The sequence below is a fragment of the Vanessa cardui genome, chromosome 10 (assembly GCF_905220365.1).
Source record: "Vanessa cardui chromosome 10, ilVanCard2.1, whole genome shotgun sequence".
NCBI classification, from domain to species: Eukaryota; Metazoa; Arthropoda; class Insecta; order Lepidoptera; family Nymphalidae; genus Vanessa; species Vanessa cardui.
In genome coordinates, this window is record NC_061132.1 from 10,598,723 (window position 1) to 10,624,951 (window position 26,229).

The 26,229-nt window shown below is 32.9% G+C and overlaps 1 protein-coding gene across 1 annotated transcript in view; it reads right to left on the reverse strand.

Annotated features, from left to right (window-relative positions):
• LOC124532992 (cholesterol transporter ABCA5-like) overlaps positions 1-24,947 on the reverse strand; it is a 56,650-nt gene extending 31,703 nt beyond the window's left edge. The window contains exon 1 of the mRNA XM_047108137.1: positions 24,711-24,947. Coding sequence (XP_046964093.1) covers positions 24,711-24,787 — 77 coding nt within the window. The 5' untranslated portion in view covers positions 24,788-24,947. The remainder of the gene's footprint in view (positions 1-24,710) is intronic.
• Between the last annotated feature and the right edge of the window lie 1,282 nt (positions 24,948-26,229).

Consider the following 26,229-nt stretch of genomic DNA (forward strand, 5'->3'; position numbering starts at 1 on the left):
TTATAGGAAGACGGATCGCCAAATAGGTTATAGACTTTGGTGTTGAAAAGAATACTAATTATTTCATACGTGACCAACTTGGTACATTTTGCATGTGAATAACTTACAAGCTACCAACACTTATTTGCTCAAAACTTTTGTTGTTACATTATATACCTATAACGTATTATAACTTAACTTAGTACTTAATAATAAATAATACATCTGTTGTATATTTTGTATAGTATGATTGGTATGATGGAAAAGTAGCAGGGTAACAGCGCAAGGCGCGGCCGGAAGCGGTGTCCTGACAGGTGCACGGCGCCAAGGGGACTCCGGCCCTTGTTAGGGCGAGTTACCCGCTAACACTGTTATTTTAATCGAAGCTATAATCATATTACGAACACTTTTATGGATTTTGTAATACAATGTAAGTCACCGCTATCGTTTTCCTTCATTTTGGTAATAATATTTTGGTGTATGTTACTCGTTTCGATTTTGTTGAGTATGTACTTTTATCGCCTAATGCATCAATACCTTGTGGCGAACTTTATTTAAAAAAAAAACGCGCGGTCGCACAGTCTTGGGTTGACTATTGGCGCGAAGTTCGAGTGCTTCGAATATGTTATTTCTAAATCATCGAAAATTTATGTTTTAGTGGTTTGTGTTATTCTTTAATATTAATTTGAAGTAACTAATAGGTATTATTTGTTATTATGATGTAAAACTGACATAAAAGCCTATATTTATGTAACAATAGTAGATTTTACTACTGGACAGCAACAGTATAATTTTTTTTTCACTTTTTTCTTTCCTTAGGGGGAAAAAGCAAAGGTATGTACACCGTACAGCCAAAGCAACAGTATCAATTTATGTTTTGATTTTTTTTTAATTCATACCATGTTAACGGCATAATTTATGCGAACTGTCATTCTAGTATGATAATGACTTCAACTAATTATGAAATATCTATGAGTAATGATATCCATATGTATAAAGACAATGCGTAGTTCTCCAAATTATAATAACTTAGCCTTTTTTAATCAACGGTTGTCCACTCATGATTGACGTATAATAAAAAGATAGGCGTGCCTCGGTTATCTAAAAGCAGAATTTATCGCAAATCCGGAGTGCCTGTTATTATGCGTCTATGGAATATTTTCACGGTGTAATTTTCCCTTCACCTGAACCTACTTTCGACAAAGAATTTGATAAATAGTAGCTGTATTGCTGAACAATGTTTATTTTTTTAAACGAAACGAAACGCTTGGCCCTTGGAGTAGTGGTGCAAAAAGATTCATCAAAAGTATAACACCTCGCCTCATTGCCTCCACTGGTGGCAGGAGGGCTGGTTCGTTTTTTGCCCAGAGGATCGGAATTGCGATTCAACGGGGAAATGCTGTTAGCATTCTTGCCACCATTCCACGCGGTCAATATTTATACAGTACAGTAAGTAGATTTAGTTCATATTTGTATATATTTAAGCATTTAATGTTATTAATTCTTATGTTAATAAATTTAAATACCATTTTTTTAAAGTAGCTCATACTGCAATATTTAAAAATAAGAGTCTTCAACTACAAAAACACCAACCTACACGAAACAATACGGCTGTTATACATGAATGCAGTTTTTCAGCGTGCTGTGGATGAAGCTTTAGTTTTATGGATAAAATACGAAACTAATCGATTTGTCAAGAACAAAGGTACATAGCTGACATATTTCTATAGGTTTGCAACCAGAAATGTCAATGTCATCCATTCGAGGAAAGTTCCACTTCTATTTACAATATTGTGTTTTATTAATGAAACAAAATGCTCAATTTATTTATTTGCTTAATTGCGTTTAGTTATTAATTCATTTATTGCTTCAATAGAATTTAATGAAATGAAATAGTAGAAACTGTCGCGTAAAATTGCAACTTTTTTAAACTGTGTTTTTAAGGGTTACTTATAAGTAAATGAAACGAAACGAAAAAAAGATAGAAAGTTAATATAAACACGTTCTCACTCAAAACAAAAGTAGGGCAACACTGTTGTGACATGTTTTAAGGCGCGAAAATGAATACAAAATGGACGATCGCGTGGCAAAAGAAAATGGCAGATTGCACTGATTAGAACTTTTTGTACTCGAACGTCCGTTAATTAATGGGAAAAAACATAAATAGTAAAAACTATGAGTTAATTTTTGTTTTATATCTCTGCGGACGGGTATTTAATTGTTTAATTTTACGGCCTGTATGATAAATCTTTATAATCAAATACATGTCAAGCTGGCAAAGTAATTTATGTTTTTTCCCATTAATTAACGGACGTTCGAAGTAATTATTTAAGGTCTTTATCAACTTGACTCTGTTGCGAAGTTCTGAAGGGATGATAGAGAATCATTTAATCCGCTTAGGCTTAAAAACTTCTCGTAATAAAATAAGTCGACGTTAACGATTTTTATGAGCATAATCTCTAATTAATCTGAAGTTCAAGGCGCTTACAAACAAAAGTTCAATCGATATTTTCAACCATTCACGCTTAGTTGAAATTAATACATTCAAATTTTTATTATGTTTTCTACATCTGAATAATTACGTCATAGCAATAATTATTGAAATATATAAATAATTATAGTATAATTGATATTTTACTGGTCTCTGTACGCGACTTTGCCTACACGTTTTAATCATAGATTAAAACGTCTAGGCAAAGCATATAAAGCACAAACAGTAACCCATATCCTTTCTCATAGTTCAAGCTACATACTAAGTTTCAACAAATTATCTTCAGTGGTTTAATCCTAAAGACGTAATCGACTACACTTGGTGGTAGGGCTATGTGCGAGACCGTCTAGGTAGGTACCACCAACGTATAATGATATCGTATTATTATGTTCCGGTTTAAATGAGACAGTTTACAGGCACAAGGGACATAACATTTCCCAAGGTTCATATAAGTTTGGAACATTGGTCAACAATGTATGGAATATTTCTTTCCAATGTCTATAGGCAGTGGTGACCACATACCATCAGATGGCCAATTTGCCTGTCCACCTACGTAAAATATAAGAGCACTAATACTCTATCTTCTGTAAAGGTACAATATAACACTGCACGATCATGATAATTAGGTAATTATACCAATCCGCAATTTACATGTTTCCACATCGTCCGCCCGTTGAACAAATAAGATTACACGTTGTGTTATATTCTATTCTATTAATTACAAGCGTTCATACTATGTACTAGAAATATCAGAGGCATTGTATATTATGTATGAATGATTAAACATATTATAATCCCCTAGAGCGTAAATCCTCCTCTTAGTCACTGTTAAGTACAATAAAACGTATATTTATTGGTTAATTGTAATATTGCTTGACATTAAATTATGATGCGAAGAGTTTAAAAAAAAAGTTACAACTTCTTGATTTAAAAATTATAAGTTAATAATTCATGAAACATCAGCATCATCAGCCAATCACAATCCACAGCTGAATGTATAGGCCTCTCCCAAAGTGCTCCTTCCACATTCAGTCGAGTCACTGCATCTTAGCCTGACGACCCACGATCTTAAGATCTGTCTACAAATCAATCAAACTTTTGACGTACGTGGCCACAACCACTTCAGTCTGCTAATTTAGCAAACTATGGCGCTAACTCTGGTTGTCCTACGGATAATGAAATTTCTAAGCTTATCCATCATTGGTACCTAATTCATAGATCGCTAAACGCCTTTTTTTTCCAAAAATTGTATTTAGCGTGACCCAAAATGGGCATTTCAATTGTCTTCCATTGCTTTTTTTTTTGTTTAGACGCGTGAGTTGATTATGCTTAAGATAAATAAAACTATAACGATATACATCATTAGTAGACCACAAAAAAAATTTGAGGATATCTCTAACGACCGTACAGTAAGTACTACTGTATATATTCTTCTATGCGAGAAATTCTGTCTCTCTTTCACAGCAAAACAACTTTTGATGTAATTTAGTTTGCTTACAAGCTTGAAATGAACGGAAGGGTCAATCCCTAAACCGCTAGTTGTGCTAGCCTAATAGAACTATTCTAGCCAATCAAGTTCCAAGTCCTTATATCTTACGCATAGTAAATGTTGCGGCGTTAAAATATCAGATGAATACTAATAAGGGTACATTATTACAGACTATATTCACCCATTTCATTACATAAGTATTACCTATATTCACAATAAAATAAAATATTGCTCAAAATGTAAATTGGAATAAATCTCAGATACTTTGTCGCGCTCTACCTAATAGTCACCGTTTGCTAAGCGACAGCATATCACGTGATAGAATGCGTCATTGGCATTACTGAGAACTTATATAAAAAGGAAAATTGGATTCAGTTCATTTAAACATTTAGCATTTGTTCAAAAATTTACATATAGACTGCTTTTTAATTGCTTAGGGTAGAGGTGATTCTACCGCTTTATCTGAGCATGTGCCCCTTTAAAACTATTTTATTCGCAAACCAACAAGAAAAAAGCAATCAGAACAGACCCAAAACTTAACAAACACTGAAGTTTTATAATTAGAAGTTATTTATAGTATAAAAAAATATCGGAGTAAATATTAGCAAAAACATTCAATTGAGTGAACTAAAACGAAAATTCAAGATGGCGTCCCATTCAGCTGGTCGGATCACTCATTAGATGATTTTGATGAAGAGGCTGGCATTTGTTCAATTCTTAAATCATTTGTTATTTAAAGTAAAACAAAACGGTTTCAATTTTGGTGACGACAATTTAATGGCGTATTTATTAGTGCAATTTATACATTCATGGCATGCATAAATAACGAAGTGTTATAAAAAAATTAATAGATAAAAGTTATAATGTGTTGTGTCGAGTCCACATAAAAGTACTTTAAAAAAAGATGAAGGATATGAGATGTGCAATAACGAATTTGAAAATGACAATGAATCAAATATTTCTAGGCGATAAGTTAATATACTAAAGCAGATAAATTTTTGAAGAAGTTCGACCACATTTTGTGCATGTGTATCGAATTATATGTATTTTTAAATCCACTAAATAGGTATGTTTCGATGACATAATTATATAATATTATAGCAACGTAAAATAACCAATAATGAACTTATACGCCAGTATTATACATATTAAGGTGGTGGCTTTGTCAAAGAAATTCTGAATAGGTACCTCATACTCATTAGATAATCTACCATGAAATAGCAAAACCATTACTTAATTCCGGTTTATTTTTTACTGACTTTGCCAATGTAACACGAGGGACATAATATCTTAGTTCCCACCAATATAATAAAAGTAATATCCCACAAAGTCTGCGACATGCAAATAAAAAAAAAAAATTACTTATTAGTAAAAAAATATGATTCTGATGATATATCGACTTCAATGGAAAGTATTGTCTGATAAAGTAATTAAATAAATAAGCTTCAATATTTTTTTCGTCACCGACAACATTTACATATTTTCAATAGAAAAAACATATGTTACACTTATTCTTGTAGTTCCACATTATATATTTTACATAAATACGAAGTGAACTTAGATATTCATGTTTCTAATTTGGATCTTATATAAATGTGTAAACGCAAATCGACGAACACCACCTGTTGTAAGCCCATTTATAAATAAATTACATTGAAATAAATTGCGTAACCATTAAGTAAATATTATAATTCTTGTATTGAAATAGCGAATACTTATTTAACATTTACTTGGTGGTAGGGCTTAGTGCAAGCCCGTCTGGGTAGGTACCACCCACTTATCAGTTATTCTACCGCCAAATAACAGTACTCAGTATTGTTGTGTTCCGGTTTGAAGGGTGAGTGAGCCAGTGTAACTACAGGCACAAGAGACATAACATCTTAGTACCAAGGTAGCACATTGACGATGTAAGGAATAATTAATATTTCTTACAGCTTCAGTGTATATGGGTGATGGTGACCGCTTACCATCAGGTGGCCCATATGCTCGTCCGCCAAGCTATTCCAAAAAACAAAAAAAAAACATAATAACCCCCTAGAATATAAATAACAGCTTGAAAGATCTATTAAGAAAGTTGCAGATCAGTTAGCACCATTATAATTAATATTTATATGTTAATAACATAATTACCAGACTACTACGCCGACCTGACTAACGCCAATCATATTACGAATGCTCGTGACATACCCACTTCGCATGTATGTGGATGGATGTGCTTAGTAAAGTTTTCTTAGTTGGGTTTTATTACATCCAGGGGCTTAGATTCCCTCCTGTTTAAGTCAAACTTAATGGATTTAAAGTAGGAGTGGTACTGTGAGATAACTCACCCCCAGAAGAATGATCAATGAGAGTTCAACAGAACAAGGTAGGTACGGTAGAGACAGCGGGAAGCGTGTATCTCAAATATCTACATCAAACGGATATCGAATGCGTTATTATTGTTCATAATGTTTATTTGATTGCCCACAGAGATCAAGGGAAATAAATTCTGAAGAAAGTAATGGTCTTTAATTATTCAGATCACGTGACCAGCGATTATAATATTATTGATGGTGTTGACGTCAATTTCGCAGTCGGCATAATTGGACCGGAAAGGTCAGCCACATGCTTATTCCCAAAGGCAAAGCTATACCAGAGACGAATTGCCTTAAAACTTTAGAGGATCAACTTCAGATACATAAGATTGTCAATATCGTAATAATTACAGTTGAACGCCGATTATCCGAACGCTGATTAAACGAATCGCCAAGAAAAGCTTAGGACTGCCTAAGCGTAATAAAAAAAATTAAAACCAAGTAAGTTTTATCCTATGTATTTTAGTCAAGTGAGCGTTATTTTAGAACCGTTTTTGTTAAACTTAACAAAGTTACTAGTCGATTTAAAATTATCGGAATCGACCCCGGTCCTATTTAATTCGAATAATCGTTGTTCTACTATATGTAAAAAGTATTGATATTTGACAAATATCATAACTGTACACTACATTCGTAAAAAAAGTGTAACAGAATTTTGACAAATGAAAAGGTTAATGTTACCATATTCAAATTCCTTTATTACTTTCTTATCGATCGTAATTAATCAAAGCCAAAATTACGATTGGTTCAGAAGATAAATACACTGACCTGAGAGCCTTGAAAAGAACTTAGCTGTTTTTCCTTATAAAACTTTATTATAATTTACAATATCCAATATTAAAAATTGTCCCGCTTTCCTCACGATCCGAGGAGATTTTATTCCCAGGATGTGCCATCTATGAACTTACTAATTGTTTATCAACTATTTGCAGATAATCTTTACTTCTCATATTTTTTAATTTACCAACAATATCTTCAAGCTACATTTAATAAGACATTATTTGCGGACTTATTATGTTTTTTTTAAATAGTATGTAATCGAAATATTAAATCACATAATGATGCGATATTTTTAGAATATGAAAAGTTTACAATCATTTTGATCAACAGCATAGAATTACGATGTGATGGAGAATCGAATCAAGAATCAGGGTATTTATGTCACCACCGCATGGGATAACGATTTACAGAACAATTGTTATTCATTGTGATCTTTTTATTAAATCAATCAAATCTTGATTAGATTTGATTTATTTACAATAATTTTATATAAATACAGCATTTCCCCGTTGAATGGTAATTCGAATTCTCTAAACAAAAAATAATACCAGCACTCCTTGTACCAGTAGGGGCAATAAGACGAAGTGTTATACTTTATCGAAGGTTTTTACATTATCACTCAAAGGTTTAAGAGATAAGATTTCAACTGTAAAGGAAACAAAGATGTAATTTGCAATGAGACGAATATTTTTATCGTTTATTCGCTTCAGCTTTTACCCCTGCGGCTCCGGGTATTAATTTGATATTTTGGCATCCATCTTTCTCGAAATAAACCAATTTGTATGCTCACGACAAACCTATACCACAAAAATTATTCAATTTGAATATGGGAATATTAATCAGCTGTATGATTCTATTCCTTCTATTGGAAATGAAACGATCGCCTCCTGGCTATTTCTTTCATTGAATATATGTAAATAATAAAAATGACCAAATAAAGACCTGCCGAGTTTCTTTCGCCGGTTATTCTCAAGGTCAGGGTATTTTCTTTTCCGAACCGATGGTATTGTTAAATTTGATTTTCAATAAGTTAATGTAATGCTTCTATATTGAAGAAAAGGAATCTGAATTTATTACTAACTGACTTACTTAGTAATACGCCATTTTAGTAGGTGTATATTATTTTATAATCATCGCAGTTTCGCTCGCGTTTTAGTAAAAAGTAGCCTACGTCCTTCTTTGGAACTCAAGTTTGCTTCATACCAAATTTAGTCAAATTCGGTTCACTGGTTTGGCAGTGGAAAAGCGACAGATAGACAGAGTTTTTTTCACATTTATAACATTAAGTATAGATAACGCTTATCACCATTCTTACGTACCACGCTATTGTTCTGCGTTGAACTTTGAATTATTTCTTACAAAATACCTAAATTAATCATGGTTTGGTCATATATATATACTCGTATAGATCTTAGAAAAGTCAAGATAAAGTAAAGTAACAGCCTGTAAATTACCCACTGCTGGGCTAAGGCCTCCTCTTCCATTAAGGAGAGGGGGTTTGGAACATATTCCACCACCCTGTTCCAAAGCGGGTTGGTGGTGCGATGTTTTCCTTCACCGCCGAGCACGACATGAATTATAAAAATTAAGGACATATATATAGTGGTGCTTGCCTGGGTTTGAACACGTAATCATCGGTTAAGATGTACGCGTTCTAACCACTGGGCCATCTCAGCTCTCAAAGTCAAGGTATATATATATAAATGAATTGTAATAAAAATTTTATCGCATTTCCTAAGGCTAATTCGGGTCGAATGTTTATTGTCACCATTATTTATTTTCAGTACAGGCAAATTACACATACAGATATATAAAGACAGCCTTAGAGTATAAAGAAGTGAAAAACGTAGCAATTGTGGAAAAAATACAACACTGTACTAATAAAATGTTTGAATTGTCGCGGAAGAAGTCGTGACGTGTTAGAAAAAGTTAAATGTGATTTTAGCAATGCATGATAATGATCAGTCGCCTTGACGCTGAAATGAGGCGCTCCCACGACACACCCTTGTGGGTTAACTTCCTATCGATCCACGCGCCTTGCTGCCGAACTGCGGGTTCGGTTCTAAACTGAATCACATTGACGTAACGGGGGGGAGACGGGAACTCTACGCTTTTTGTAAATGCTCAAAGCAGACAACCTGAGATTTTCCAGAAGATAGAACACGAAATCGAAAACCGCAAATTCAAATTAGTACATGTGCTTAATTTGTGTTTAAAATTTGCCTCGTGGGTACTGAAAAAAAAATACCAAAAGAGGTTTCAAGATATGTAGGTTTCATATCTTTCAAACTCTTTCCATAAAATCAGTAGATACCAAAGCATTGCGACAATTAAAATCTGTACTTTGCCTATTTATTTGTTGGTTTCGTGATTATAAAAGTTAATACATTTTATAGTTCGTTAAATAAAATGTAAAATATAACTTCATTCATAACATAAACCACGCAATTACTTTGAAGTACTTGTAACGTGATATATAATTAAATTAATTTTAAAGAATAATTTTCAATGACAATTGTTACTTTATACTTAATTAATCCTTTTGATTAACTTTCGAATATTAATTACATAGTTTAAAAGATAATGCGATTTTAAATCTCCATTTAAATAACATATACATTTTAACTGTGATCATAGTCATCATTCATACTACTGGACAACTACGACAAATATACTACTAGCAAAACAACTAGCATGCTACTACTAAAGTAGCATAGGTAAATACTTAGCATTTGCTCTTAGACATTCAAGGAGTTTTAATAATAAACTACACGTACAATGATTTTTTTCGAGTGCCGTCTCTACGCGAAAACTTGAGGGTCGGTTTTGAATAGTTAAACATTTTTTCATCCCCGTCAGAAATATCAAACAGCTTTATTTCTTCTTACTACTATTTTACCACGCGATACTATTTAACAAATTTTTACTGGAATCTCACCAACAGTAAAGATATCATAACTTCATAAGTCTCGTAATAGGTAATGCTGTAGATTTCAGGATTCTAGGGTTATCAGTTAGTATAAATATGTATAGCTTGAAGATCTTTCCAATCGTGTTATGTGTTTGTGCATTACATGAGCACTATAAAATATTATAAATGTCCACCATGAGTAAGCAGTCAAAAAAACATTATAATCATCATTATTGTCATTTATGTAAATCCCTGAGATCACATAACCTTTGGACACACACATACATGTAAATTTTCTTGAAATTCTACAATTAAATAAAAGAATACCTTAAGCATTTCGACATTTTCAATATTTTATAACTCTGACATGAAAAGTATTACGATATTGTTAATATAAGATGTGATACATAATACGCTATAACAACTTTATTTGAACAAACATGCTTGCCTAACACAAACATGAGCTGGCCATACAAATTCGTACAATGTTATATACCAACGAGTATAAGAGGGCATTGTGATCGAATAGCTATATAAATATATACATGAAGCGATAGCCTGCCATTTATAATTTACGAGCGTTCACCCTTAGGGTGGGCAATGAAAGAGGAACGTGTCTGGTTAATGAACTAAGCATAGCGGGGCGTAAAGCTAGTCATAAAACACATGATGAAATGACGTCACTGTATATACTACTATTATCGAATTACCTGGAAATGTTTCAGTCTTGTGAGGAAAGGGGTCCTGTAAGTACTGATCATCCCCTACATAGTTTTGGAACTTATTCTACGCTCTAATGCAGATTGGTCGTAAACATGCGACATATTTCCATCCGACCCAGGCATTCCAGACGATGTTTTCCCGAGCATCAATTTAAATACGAAATAAGCACAAGACAACTCACTAGATTATGCCAGACTTTGACATACAATTTTCGATTTAGATACGCTTAAAATTCAAGTAAATAACCCGTAACCGTAATTGATGTTACTATCATTATCATTGTTTACTATTCCGAGAGGTTAGACTTTGTTCTAAGTAACCCAGGTCTAACGTATACTTACGTCATTTATCTGTCTCGACTGCGATAAGAATTGACCTTATCAATGAATGTGTACCTCTTGAACATCATGGACTCGGCAAGCCGGGACTTCACATGGGTGGAAAAAATAATAACTATGTATAATCTTTTTAGTCATTTGAGCAACTATATTGACTGTTTATATGATCAGCTTCGTTTTAATTTAATTAAAATGTATATATTCAACGGATAATATGCTGGGATAGAGAGTGTCATGACGTTTGCCGTCAAAGCGATACGATGAAGTCTGACCTCACCAATGAGATCTTTCACATCAAAATTTATTTAATGCCGATCGCTCAGATAATTATGTATGGACTACACTTGACCGTCAGGCGTCGTATGCAAACGGAAATGTGCTATTTTTAAATCTAATACGTAAGTCGGCGTTCATAAATTACGCGGTATCATTTTGGCATCTTTTAAATCCCTCCATCCTTAAGTCATCTTATTTAGTTTTTTTCCCATTTATTCCAGAGACATTTAATGTTATCGTCTTTAGAATTAAATGTCAGTAAATAGTGATTATATCATAGACGAGAGAAAACGAGGGTGACAGCTTTAATATTTGGTGGTAGGGCTTTGAGCAAGCCCCCCTGGGTAGGTACCACCCACTCATCGGATATTCTACCGTTAAACAACAGTACGCAGTATTCTTGTGTTCCGGTTTGAAGGGTGAGGGAGCCAGTGTAACTACAGGCTCAAGGGACATAGCATCGTAGTTCCCACGGTTGGTGGCGCCTTGACGATGTAAGGAATATTTCTTACAGCGTCATTGTCTGTGGGTGATGGTGACCACTTACCATATGCTCGTCCGCCAAACTATTCCATAAAAAAAGTCTTATAATGCAAGTTCCAGAACAACAAAATAATATTTACCACAGCAAAAGAATTCAGATACACAAATAGTGCAGTTGCTACACAGACGCCCTGTAAAATTAAGGGTAGCTTGTTTTAAGTTTAGCTGAAAATGCGGCTAATCAATATTTCCGCAACAGTTCATTGATTTTAGCCGTCGTAATGAATTTGTAACACTGAAGGGGCATTATGTCTCGACACGAACGATCCTACCTCGTTGACCTTGCACTATTGTTTTATGTAGTTATAGTTTATGTAGTTCTAGTTATAGGTACTATTTTATCATTATTACATGATCGCACAGATAAATTGAGTTTTTTACCAGGTTTTCTCGTTATAGGTAATAGCTATAGCTATTTTTTTTTTATAAAACGATTATATTCAATTTAAAATAGTACCACACGACCAACGTACTAATTAATTAAGTATTTTAGTAATTTAACATTAATTAACATTGGTTACCCCGTATTATAACATTATAATAAAACTAGATATTTCTTAACCTAATAAGGAAGTTAAAAGTAAAAAATTGAAAAAACATTACCGATAAATATAATTTCATTTAGAATTATTAAAATATACTAAAGTTATTTTCACTTTATAACGTTTAAGACACATTTTTTTGTCTGTAAATTCAAATTCAACGGTTTCCTTTAATTATATTGTCCAAATAATAAACTTGTCTGTGTAAAATATAATATTGCGTATATTTATATTTTGGTAAAATTACGTACAGTAAATCGTTAAAAAAGTTAAATGTTTGACTCGATAAAAACTAATACGCTTTAAACCAATTTACAAATTATGTTAACAAAAAAAAATATTTTTTTACAAAGAATGAAAGGATCAAATGATTATTAAAAACCCTGAGCCCACGTTGGGCGCCATTTTTATAACGAAAGCTGATAAACGTCTAATATAAAAATATACGTTATACGTAAATTCATATAACTTTCAAGCTTCAAAATAATTAGTATTCGGGTAATCTGTAACACCAAATAGTATTTACCACGTTCTAGGTATTTCCATGACTTAGTCGAATTTTCCTCGCCTTTTTTACGTACAAGACATCGACCCCTACGCTTATCATAAATATTTGATGGAAAATGTTGATTAAAATATTACTGAACTATTATTATAATGATTACTGTTAAGCCTTCACCCATAGTTTAGCGAGGTCAGATAGCAATGATCGAATATGGATAAACTATTAGTTAAAACGTTAGAATAGTTGGGAAAGAAGATGATTAAGCTATTGCATCTTCAATTCGAAGCGAGGTCTAATACGCCTCGTATGGGTCTGTCTTGCGATGCAGCTTAGAGAAACATAGACTTCTCTGTCGTGCGGAGGCTATAACGTCTATTTGATATGTGATAAATATATTTATATGATGGCTATTGAAAGTAGCTTGCTACGGTGTACCTAATACGGGTCCTTGACCATGTACCGCCCTGAAGAAACAGAGTTCGATCACACCACAGCATCATATCACGAGTTTCAGTTTCTTAAACGGTACGGGGTCTAATGAGCCCCGTACTGGTATTATGATATAGTACTACGATAGTTTTCACACGACGTCTTAAGCGCCCCGTACAGCAGGAATAGAAAAAATAAAAAAATCATGCTGCAGCGAACGTGTTAAAGAAAATTACATGAAGGATATGAAACTGGGTATCTTTTACTAGATTACTTGCCAGACGATGTTTGCAATTTTAAACAGCTTAGAGCTAAACCAGATTTTTCGTTATACCGATCTCAATGTTGCTGATATTGATAATAATGTTCATCAGCATTTGAAGGCTTCTTAGTACGCTTTTGTCTTCCATTTGTCTCTATCTCTTCAATTCTTCAAGCTTCAGATGCTCTGTCCTACAGATACGATCTCATAATCCACCTACTTGGGTAGGCTTTTTTGTTATACTTATTTTGAGGTCAAAAATATCTAGCCAAAAACAAAACAATGTGAAGCTAATTAAAGAACAGTATTTTATCTAAACGAATAAACGCAATTACTGAATATGAATGGCCTTAATATTTTTTGTGACGATATTTCCAACAGATTATATTTCCGTTGGGCGATTCTTGGATAATTAGAACATCATAGTACTACTAGTAGATATATAATTTTCGTTACAATTACCAAAACGTTTTCACATCATATCCTGTCCTTACTAAGGACACGACTCAATATTCATATGTATTTAATCATCTATATAAATCGAATAAGAGCTGTAATTATAAGGTCTCAAGCCTTCAAATAGTCGTCGCATATTAAATAAAAAACATTTAAAACTTTAGTTTAAGATTTGGCGTTGATTTTGGCATTTTGTAAGTTACTTTTTAAAAAGTAATGAGGGTCACGACAAACGGTAATCCAGAAGTGAGTGCGTGATTTTAGCAGGGACCATATTTCCGTGTACCCCCGGACCTCAGAATATATATATCTATATAGTATCATCGCTATATCAATACAGCCTCAATGTAGACTTATTTATGTCTAGCACTATTTTTGTACTTAATGTACCTATAACGTCAAATTTGATCCTCAGTATCATAGCATACTGTATGATGTGATTATTAAGAAATATATATACACATATATATATAATGTACTAATGTCTATGTAATGACCAAAGTTATTTATATTATCTTTTCAAAACACGCTCACTACGTAAGGTGATCTAAAGGAACAATATAGAAGATAATGGTCTTAGCTGAGGTTATAACTCGTTAAAATTACCTAGTATAAAGGCGTCGCTCTGACCTTAAAAGGCGTAGACACAGCGGCGTCAATAAACTGGGTCTGAACAAACAAGTATTGGCAAACGGCCCACGCTTCTAACCCAGTGTCTCGGGTATTTTATGGATCTTACGTTACATATGAAATTTAGTTATGCAGTAAGATGTTTGGGTTCTCATTTTTATTAGATAAAGGATATTTTAATAAGCTTACAACCTATCATTACAACTGATAATCAGAGTTGGGACTTTGGAACCCAGCTTGGAAGCTGAATGGTACACCTATTTAGAACACAATGATAGTAATCATTGCATACCAAGTTCCTTTTTAATTTTGGTATTTTTCTATTTTTTTATACTTTTCTATACTTTACTAATTGTGCCGTGTCTCAAATAAATATTTGTCTTTTTTTCTACAGTTATTTTTTTATAATCCATTCGAATCATAGGGAAAAAATACACAAAGAATCAAGTTTTCATTTTTCTCGGGCAAAACTAAAATTGAAATAAGTAATGAAAAGCGCTCAAAATAATCTTAGGATGGATTTCGAGGGACCATTGAGTCAGACTTTATACTCTATATATACTCTTTAAAAATTCATGTACACACAAATGTTCATGCCCATTTAATTGAATATTGGACTTATAATCATGACAAAAATTCTTTAATATATACACTATATCGATAAGGCTTTTGAATTATGTTTACGCTTTTGCAAGAATTCTTCAAAATATTGAACTATCTCGTTTCAATGATGAGCCATCCATATGATATTAGTAACTATCATATGATTCAATTTACGAGAGTGATAAATAGCTGGTTAGGAAAGTAGCATCAGATTTTTATATAATATTAATTTTACTATAATCAGCCCGAAATTTTGAAGTCATACATGTGGCGCGTTAAAAAAAGGGATGAAAATGAATTTATATCATGTATGACGTCAGAGTGACATGAAACCTCGTGCTAAAGTCGCTCGCTAAACCGCCAATTAGGTGTCAAGTTACTCGAAATAGACAGCAAATTCACACCCATTTTATAAAATTAATTTTATCAATTAAAAACATGAATATTTAAATAATTTTATGTGTGTTTTATTAGTGATAAATTACATGAATCATAGTAATACTTAATATTATATTGTTAATTATCTTTTACATGCATTTAAAACTATCTTTAGTTACGCCAAAAAAGTTGACCTACTACGTGTAAATAGGTACATGCACTTTTTGTTTGAGCACGTTTCTCATATTTGACCAATCCCTATATATTCACAAAAGTTCTTCCTGTAATGTAAGTGCCCTCCTGGCCTATTTTAAATTCGGACTCTATGTAAAATCCGTTTTCTCTGCTTCATAAGCCGGTGGCACGACAATCTGACTACACAACAAGACCAAAAAGAAGTCAGTCACAAAACCAACAACTTCGCGAACTCTCGGAGACACAAGTGCACCCTCAATATCCAAACTTCGAAACAAGTGGGAACTACTCGATGGGTAATAATACCTATGACTTTATATTCGCCGAACAAGACTTGAACCAAGCATCTTGGTCAGTCATACTAAAAGAGACCTAGACATAAAGTTCCAATTCAAAACTGTAATTAAGGTCGATTTTCGGCGAGCATTATTGTAATGAAAAATATATTTTTTCTTTAAATATATTATTTTAAGTACTTTGGGATCGTTTAGTGTACATGTTTAAGGAATGTCTAGTATGTCTAGTAGAACACCGACAAGTGAGAGAGAATGTTCTGTTTCAGATTTTTAAAGCTTTAAATTTACCCAAAATATGTAGAACGTTAGATTAAAACAAATATCGTAACACTTGAAGTCAGAATGAACTTAGAATATTACAACGATTGCATTCTCGCCCGACTCTTTGTGGAAACACACAATTACATAAACAAGATAAAGACATTACCCTAGTTGGAAAAGTACTAGTAACATCTACTATATGGCTATATTTGCGCTGAATTGCGAACTACTGTATCAACTATATACTGTATGAAATCATTAGTAAATTAATTCGTCGCTGTGAATGTTCAATATTAATCAGAACAACGATTTGACTAACGTGAAGATAACATATACGTTGGTATATTATATCTAACGTAATATTATGACGTTAAACGACGTCAGCAAGTTTGGCTGGGAGCCAGCGGTGACAAAATTCAATAAAATTCATACGAACTCTCGACAACACACAGACTCCTAAGAATATTATTACATAGAAGCTCTTTCGTAGCACATGAAGGAAACGTGATTGTCGCCGGACCTGCCCAAGAATAATTGAGATTGTCAGGAGCACTAACAGGTCTTAAATTATCATGTCCTATAATATGACTTTAATTTACTATGTTCTTTATATTATGAGATCAACATTAGTTTGTCCTTAACAGGTTAAAGTACAATAGGAATGGGAATATTTTTACAACAGTTATAACTATAAAAATGTCAATTACAAAGCTATTTTTTTATCAAATTAAAAATAGATTACATGTATAATATTATATATATATATATATAATATTATATATATATATATAATATTATATATATATACATAACACTTGACGTCAGAATGAACTTAGAATATTACAACGATTGTATTCTCGCCCGACTCTTTGTGGAAACATACAATTACATAAACAAGATAAAGACATTACCCTAGTTGGAAAAGTACTAGTAACATCTACTATATGGCTATATTTGCGCTGAATTGCGAACTACTGTATCAACTATATACTGTATGAAATCATTAGTAAATTAATTCGTCGCTGTGAATGTTCAATGAATAATTGAGATTGTCAGGAGCACTAACAGGTGTTTTAAATGTTTTTTTTTAACATTCGAGTCGAGATGGCCCAGGAGTCGAGATGGCCCAGTGGTAAGAACGCGTGCATCTTAACCGATGATTGCGGGTTCAAACCCAGGCAAGCATCGCTGATTCATGTGCTTAATTTGTCTTTATAATTCATCTCGTGCTCAGCGGTGAAGGAAAACATCGTGAGGAAACTTGCATGTGACAAATTTCATAGATATTCTGCCACATGTGTATTCCACCAACCCGCATTGGAACAGCGTGGTGGAATATGTTCCAAACCTTCTCCTCAAAGGGAGAGGAGGCCTTTAGCCCAGCAGTGGGAATTTACAGGCTGTTGTTGTTGTTGTTGTTTGTATTTGAATTCATAACCTGCCAGTTACCGTTTAGATTTTAATGGCAACTTTATAAAGTCTATGATTGTCGATACGTTATGTACTTACTTTTGTCTTTCGAATGTATTTATCTTAGATTTTCTAGTGTGGTAGGTAGGTGGTAGGTTTGTAACAGTATAGTAGATCTTCTGCTATTAATAAAATTCATATAACAATATTTTTATATAGGTTTAGTTTTACGTTTTTTGGCCTTAATCGTGATATAGATTTTTCTCGAGAAGATCGATTAAAAAATTTGTTCGCTCACATAACCAATCCTTCATAACTTTAGTATCTAATACTGAAATAGCTTTTATAATAACCGTGACCCAAATATTTAACTTCGAAATTATAAAAAAAAATAATGAAACAGCTTGGTACTGCTTTTACGGCGGGTGAAGTTTGCCTTTAAGACGCAAATACCGAATTGAAACTGAGAACGAGGTGCGAACATTCATCAAACACGATTCAGATTCACTTTGGCGCAGTTACACAACCACAGGCATTCGAGGCGTGAACATGGCGCCACATTACACGAACAAATATGCTAAGATGTTCGTTTATAGATTTAATTACATAGATTTATGCTTTCTCTGTACTTATAGTACGATACCACTTTATACAACCAATAGAAATAGCTACCTATCGCGCCATTCGACGCTATTCGTCGCTATAGATTCTCGCGTCAGTTCAAACCGAAAAAAGCAAGTACATGTAAATCGACGTGTCAAATTGACGAATATATTAGGTCATATGATATTAAAGATATTACGTTTGTGTAAAGATCATATTCACATAAGAAATAAATATTTATGTGATCAGTTTTACGAATTTTGCCGATGATACATCTAAGTTCTGTCGTACTATACTAAACATGGATTTATTTGATTTTTTGACGAACTCCGTGGTCTAGTAGTATGTACACAGGTTTTCACGGGTGTGCTCCGGACCACTCCGAGGTCCCAAGTTCGATTCCCAGACAGACAGAGTCAATATAGAATAAGTTTATAAGTCTTCTATGTTGTATTGGGTCTAGGTGTTTATGGTACCGTCGTTACTCCTGATTTTCCATAACACAAGAGCTTTGGCTACTTACATTGGGATCAGAGTAATGTATGTGATGTTGTCTAATATTTATTTATTTGTTAGTAACAAAAATCGCATCTTTACATTTTTTATCATTTCGTCTAAAGATAGATATAATCTTAGTAAATACTAACAGCACGTTGACGTTTTCAATAAATATCCTTTTTAACCGACTTCAAAAAAAGAAGTTCTTAATTCGACTGTATTTCTTTTATCTCTTAACTTTGGCCGGTTGAATCGATTTTGATACATTTTTTTTTTATTACACAAGTAAGTTTACTCGTCACAAACAGTCCCAAACCAACAACTATCACCGTTCGTATCATCGCTAGTCAGGTAATTATGTTTCCGAGCTAAAGACAATTATCAATACATCAAGTAACCTGATTAATCGGCTAATAGGAAAAGTAATTTAATATTGTTCGCTGAAAAAGTAATTAGCAAAGAATTGCCTCCAATCAGACGTCGTAATAGCAATCGTTGCATTTTATTGAACATGAAGAAACAGTCTTAATTATTTATATTACCTACATACTAGCGGCCCCTGCCGGCTTCGAATGGCATTTTTTTTATATTTTTTTTTCTTACTTTTTAATGTATATTTTAATTCCCGGCATGTTTAACAATTTTTATTCTATTTCAACTTATTATATACCTAAACCTTTCTTATCAATCCCTCTGTATATAAGTGAAAACCGCATGAAAATCCGTTCAGCAGTTTTGGAGTTTATCGCAAACATACAAACAGATCGACGAGAGACTTTGTTTTATAATATGCAGTGATAGTTACAATACATAGTATAATTATTTAATTAATAATAAGCACTAGAATTTCATATACACACTGCGAACTGACAATGATAAAATATATTATGAATGAGCTCTCACAACGTAATTACTGCAATACTAGTTTCCATCCCCGGCTACACCCGTATGTAATGTTGGTGGTACTATGTCCTTCTTTACCCCTGAAAATGTCATGTCAATCAGTTGAGTAATAAAAACTCATAAAATAGATCAAAAAGATTACTCATTATACTTTAAGACTTACATTTTTAAGATTATTTTTCAAAAAAGTCGATGAGTATTTTTTGTAATCTACACTTCCATACTAATATTATAAATGTGAAAGTAACTCTGTCTGTCTGTTTGACGCTCTTTCACTACCAAATCGCTGAACCGAATTTCATGAAATTTGATATGGAGGACATTTGAACTCCAAGTATATACCATCCATACATTTTTGTCCAACACATGACAACTAAACTTCTAAAACTCGAGCAAAACGTAAACGATAACGTTCGCAGATACGATTCTCATGATAAAATTATAGAGGGAGGAAACAGTATTCGTGCCGTTTTTCCAAATAAACGCCCTATTGCAGTGGATTTAGTGGAATTGAGTTAGCTTAATCATTTATGTATGTCAGCAAAGCCTTGGCATTCGTACCTGCAAACTACCTACCTAAAACTGTCTCAACTATACATACGTACAGTCAGCGTCAAAAAATTAGAAACGCTCAGGGTATTCAAATAATTAGACGCAATCAAAATGACAATAATATAGGTACAAATAAAGTTTCCTTATTGCTGTCAACATTATACTCGCTCAAAATGTCGAGACGTTTAAAATGTCATATAGATAGTTTCAGTCAAACCGACATAAATATGGTTACAGTCCAAGCATTCTAAGTGTTCAAAAATACGGAACACATTAGAAAACTAGCATATTATAGGTATACCGCTTCCCAAAGATGAAAATCTCTTTAGGCAATCTAGTATTGTTTACATGTCATTCTTTTATTGATAGATAAAAGTCTTGCCTGTCTTGCCTGTCAATTCAATCAAAATCAATATGTGTATATACAAGATTATGGTTATTTGTAGTACAACAATAATAAAGAATAATTTTGAGAGGAGGAAAATCCACTTCTTCCAAAAAAGTATAAAGTCGCTGGACTTTTATTCTACTGAATACGAAATGCGTTTTAACATAACAAACGCTCATTCTATACTTTTCCTTTAGTACGGTCTATTATCAAAAACGATTCGTTTTTCTTTCGGGTAGTAAAATTGTTTAATTTACATTCCCCGTTTATTTTTGCAAGCAATTCAAGTTTTGGATGATTCTAATAAAGCACGATGCAAATCACAAAATATCATTATTTAGATACTAAGCAATACCTTTCTTTTTTGAAATCAAGGAAAATTTGTTAACAATATCAAAGAAATAGAAAGAGAGAAGAGTTTAAATAACAAAAACTAATAAGCAATAAATAATGTTCAGGTAAAGTATTATAATAGCTATACGCGATTTGCTCCTCAAAATGGTCTTCAGAATATACTGACTTTTTTTGTATACAATGCTGGTCTTCCGTAAAACCAACATACGTGTTCTTGAACCGCCAAATATAAAAACGAAAACAAAAGAACATCGGTACACCAACAATACAACTACGCTACTAGAACAAAACATAATTATCACCAAAACCAATATAAACTTAGAAGACAAAGAAAGTCGCCCATACCAAGAATACCGGAAGTGTAAAAATACACGACAAACTTACGTATTGGGTATACGTCCATCATAACCATGTATATGATCTTTTAATAACGCCATCAACATATTTGTCACTGACGTTAAATCAGTGCAACAATATGGGACACGTGGCAATTATATGGCAACATTGTCTAAGTGCATAATCCAGTATTTATTTATAGACTCAACTTAAGCCTTGATGTAGATTAGACTATTATAAAGAACTTGAAACAAGATTACACGGACGGTGTTGAAAATAGGGTTTGGAAGCCGAATAAGCTTTTTTATATAAGTGATGAAGCCTTGCATCGTCGTATCGATGAATTAGCTAATGGATCAAGATATATGGATTCTTTGCACCCTCTAGCCGCATGAACATACTCGTGCCAAGCCATACCGATCGTAAAGCGTGTAAAATCGAAAAAATGAGCATTGTGTCATGACTCGACCATATAAGTTGCTTTTAGGGCAATTATTTGGGTAGAATTATCTCACTGTTTGACTTACATTTTGTGTTTTATGGAAGATGTCTGAATACACTCATAACTTTTGAAATAATTCATTTAATTTAACTTGCACAAATTTGCAAACTGGCTTTATATGGTTGGACATTTTTCATGCTAGCAGGCCATGTTGCTTTGCCCATGAATATCCCTGATATTTATGGACAAAATCCCACCAGAAAAATCCGACACGATACCCAAATAACAAGCACTATTAATGATTATATACAAATCATTGAACATCTTTGATTTCTTATACCACCAGAATCATAACATCTATAGGCCCTAAACTGATTGAAACGATCTTTGCATGCTAACGTTGTATTTAATTATTCAAACCACTGAGCATTAAGAGTTTTCAAATGTATGATGACAAATATAAATTCCACAATGAGCATATGTTACAGCGCGTAGCAGTGACGGAATTCGTCTTGACGTATCCATTGATATAGAGCTTGTCTCTAAGCGTTACATTTGAATATTGCCCTTGGCGTACATTCAACAAAATTAATAAAAATGTACAACATAGTAAGTGAAAAAGTAACAGCCTGTATATATAATATAATATGGTAATTCCAGCACTTTGCTGTGTATACACGTGTGGCAGATTTTCATGCGACACGAGATGGTTTCCTCGCGATTTTTCGAGACCACCGAGCACGAGATTAATTATAAACACAAATTAGGCACATGTAAATTCAGTGGTTTGTCAGGGCTTAGGCACGGAGTAATCGATTGAGTTCGTCTTTTCACACACATAATAGCTCCCACAGGGACGATACTTAAAAACGTTTTAACGAGCGTATAACGATTACAAAGTCATTCCAACAAGTAATTACTCTAGTGTAATCGTAATTTCATTTTATGCATTTTACCTTCAACGAAGGAGTAAAGGGTAAACAATTAACGATGATGAGTTAATCGACATATAATATCATTACATATCTAGTATAAAACAAAGTCGTTTACCGCTGTCTGTCCCCTTGTATGCTTAGATCATTGAAATTACGCAATGTATTGTGATGCGGGTTTTTTTAATAGATAGATACCTTCGAGAGGAAGATTTTTTTATATAGACAATGTAGCAAAGCAACACTGACAATTTTAGAAGCTTCTAATGTATTTTACGTCTGAGACTATGTATATTAATATAAAAAAAAATTAATTACTATGTATAAAAATATAATTATATGATTTTCCTGTTGATGTTTCGTATGTGTAAATAATGTTGTCAAATTCGAATTGTTATAGAGCTACGTTGTTTCTTGTTGTTTTATGAAATAGATAAACGTATGGGCAAATTGCCTATCTGATGGCAAGTGGTCACCACTGGTAACATTGTCACTGTTAGAAGCATTAACCTTTCCTTACATCACACCAATGCGTCACCTTGTGCCTGCAGTTACACTGGCCCAACCACCCTTCATAACGGAACACAATGATACTAAGTATTGCCGCATGGCGTTAGAATATCATAAGTGGGTGGTATGTACCCAGACGGGTCAAAGACGGGACAAAGGTCTACTACTAAGTTAAACTCACCCGAAAAGTTACACGAAGATTGTTAAGCATACTGTTTCAAAGTAGATTGATTGATTTAATATTTCTTGTGTGATTTTGAAATTTCCTTCAAGACATTTCAATGCTTGCGACATGATATATACGATCTTTGAGCACAAGAGGTACAACACAAAATGTGAACCAATGATCTTCGTTTAAAAATACATGTTCTAACCACTGGGCCATCGGAGCTACGAACATATATGTATAACTGATTTTGGAAAAACCAGCGTAATAATAACTTTTCCATTTTGTTTTTCTTATTGATTGATATTTTATTGTTACTTTTTTATTCATATCACAAAAAGACTTAAAAAAATACATTACACGCATGACTTTGTTTCTTTTAATTGTATATATATTGAGTGCACTTTGCTATGATGAAAAGTATCTGAATCTACTGAGTATATGTTTATTTAAATATACTTTAAATTAACTGGAAGCGGTTGTGACTAATATATTTCGAAATGAACACAAAGGAAAAATAACGTCAAATTTTATTTAGTATATTATTAATAGCTTATATTATTATTTAACAATACGGTATGAATTTATCATTTAATATGAACATTAATAATTTATTATTATTGCATCGCAATTCTCGAAATTAATCGTTAGTTTAAAAAAATATATAATTATGTTGTGATACGGAAAATTAATGTTTGACTTCGAATTAATTATGCCAAAAAAAATCATTACGAAACACTAACAGACACAGAGATAGGTACGTCACAATAATTACATTAATTAAAATCTATAGATGCATATATTTTAATTATTATTTAAAAACACGGTATTTTAATAAATATATATTATCTACTTTTATATGACATTAATGTCATATAAAAGTAGATAATATTAACACTTAATAAAAAATCTTATACATAATATTGAACATAGGCTTCATGATAAAATATCATATATTCATATAAAATTTAAAAAAAAAAACGTATATCAATATCATAATTACGCAGAATGTCGCATACATCTCTCGCTGAAGGTGTGGTAGACCTCATATCACCCTCTGGAGTGTAAAGTGATGTGAAATAAAGTATAATGTGTAAAAATAATTCACTTTAAGTAAACGCGTCATTTTAATCAACTAAAACCTCTTTACTCGGTATATATGCAGAAATACTAACGTTAGCTGTTCGGTGCTGGCCGGCGTACGGCGTCCATCATCCCGCGCACTACCCAGCACCCCATTGGTATCACTCATGCAACACAATATTGACGCACTGGCACACAGAAATACCCACCGGATTATAGCACTAAAACTATAACATTATTGACACACCAGTAATTTATTTATAACGTGGGAATGTTATAATACGCGTATTCAACGATTCAGACGTACGCGAGGCGCGCTTCCTGAACGATCGCCATCATGATTTGAGGGGTTATTTCGCGCGCGCGCCAAACGATTCTCATGCGTTGCCATGTTTGTATATTTGCCCTGTTTTAGCGGTAATAACAATGCTAAGTGTGTAAACGTTTCAATATACTAGATATAATTGATTAAGTGTCATATCAATCAATATAAGCATTTTATGTTATGCATTTGTGGTTTTTAACTCATATTTAGGTGATGTAGTAGCCGCGTGTAGTCAAAAAGTTTTATTAAAGAGCACACGAAATAGCTTAAATCATCAAATTAAATTTTAATAATATTTCAATCCTTGAACTTCCTTTAGAAATAATAATTGACATCCAATGAAATATATACATTACTTTATTTATTTTATTGTCAGACGTATTGCCTTTTTAAAACGAAAACTAAGTAAAAAAACCTTAACAAATCCTATCCTTACATATTCCTCATGAACTGTATAAAAGTCTGAATTTATTAGTTTAACGCAGCGTTGGGGAGTTTATTATATAATATATGTGATACTAAATAGCGTTCTTTGAAATAATACTATATTTGTATTCTTAAAAGACATTTCTCACTAAAATCTATAAACATTTTCATATCGTTATTGTATACGTTAATGTTAACCGTCGTAATTAATAAAGAAGGGAGAATATATTTTTCCTAATGGGTAATATTTTTTCGTATCTGACAACCCAGTCACGCATGCGCGAAATGCAACCACTGCAATACGGCGCCGTATGACAGATTCTTGGTCCTATTTTTACATTTCTTTGTGAGTACACGCTTGACACAAATTAAAAACGTGGTCAGTTTTTACTATTTCATTCTTTTGTAGATTCTGAACTCGTTATGCTCTAGAACTGTTAACTGTTTTAAAAATTGTTTCTCTGACAATATTTTTTTGTCTTTTTTAATCTATATTATACTACGTTGATATTCATTCGATATTACATAAATTATATAATTAACATTTTTATAATAAATCTATAATTCCTATAAAATTTACATTTTCATAATAAATCTATAATTCCTTTAATACTTTACTAGTTTCCACCCGCGGATTCCCTGCGTGTGTGAGCGCTAGGCGTTAGGAACTTTTTCCGGGAAAAAACTCTTTGCCAAATTACATTCCTATCCGTTCAGTCGTGCTGACTTATTTGAGTAACAATCGATTATTACATTGATCCCATCTATCCATCTTAATTTTATAATATTTAAAGATTTTTTTCATACTACAAAGCCATGTATTCTATTTGCATTGAAATTAATATAAGGCCGAGTTGCAC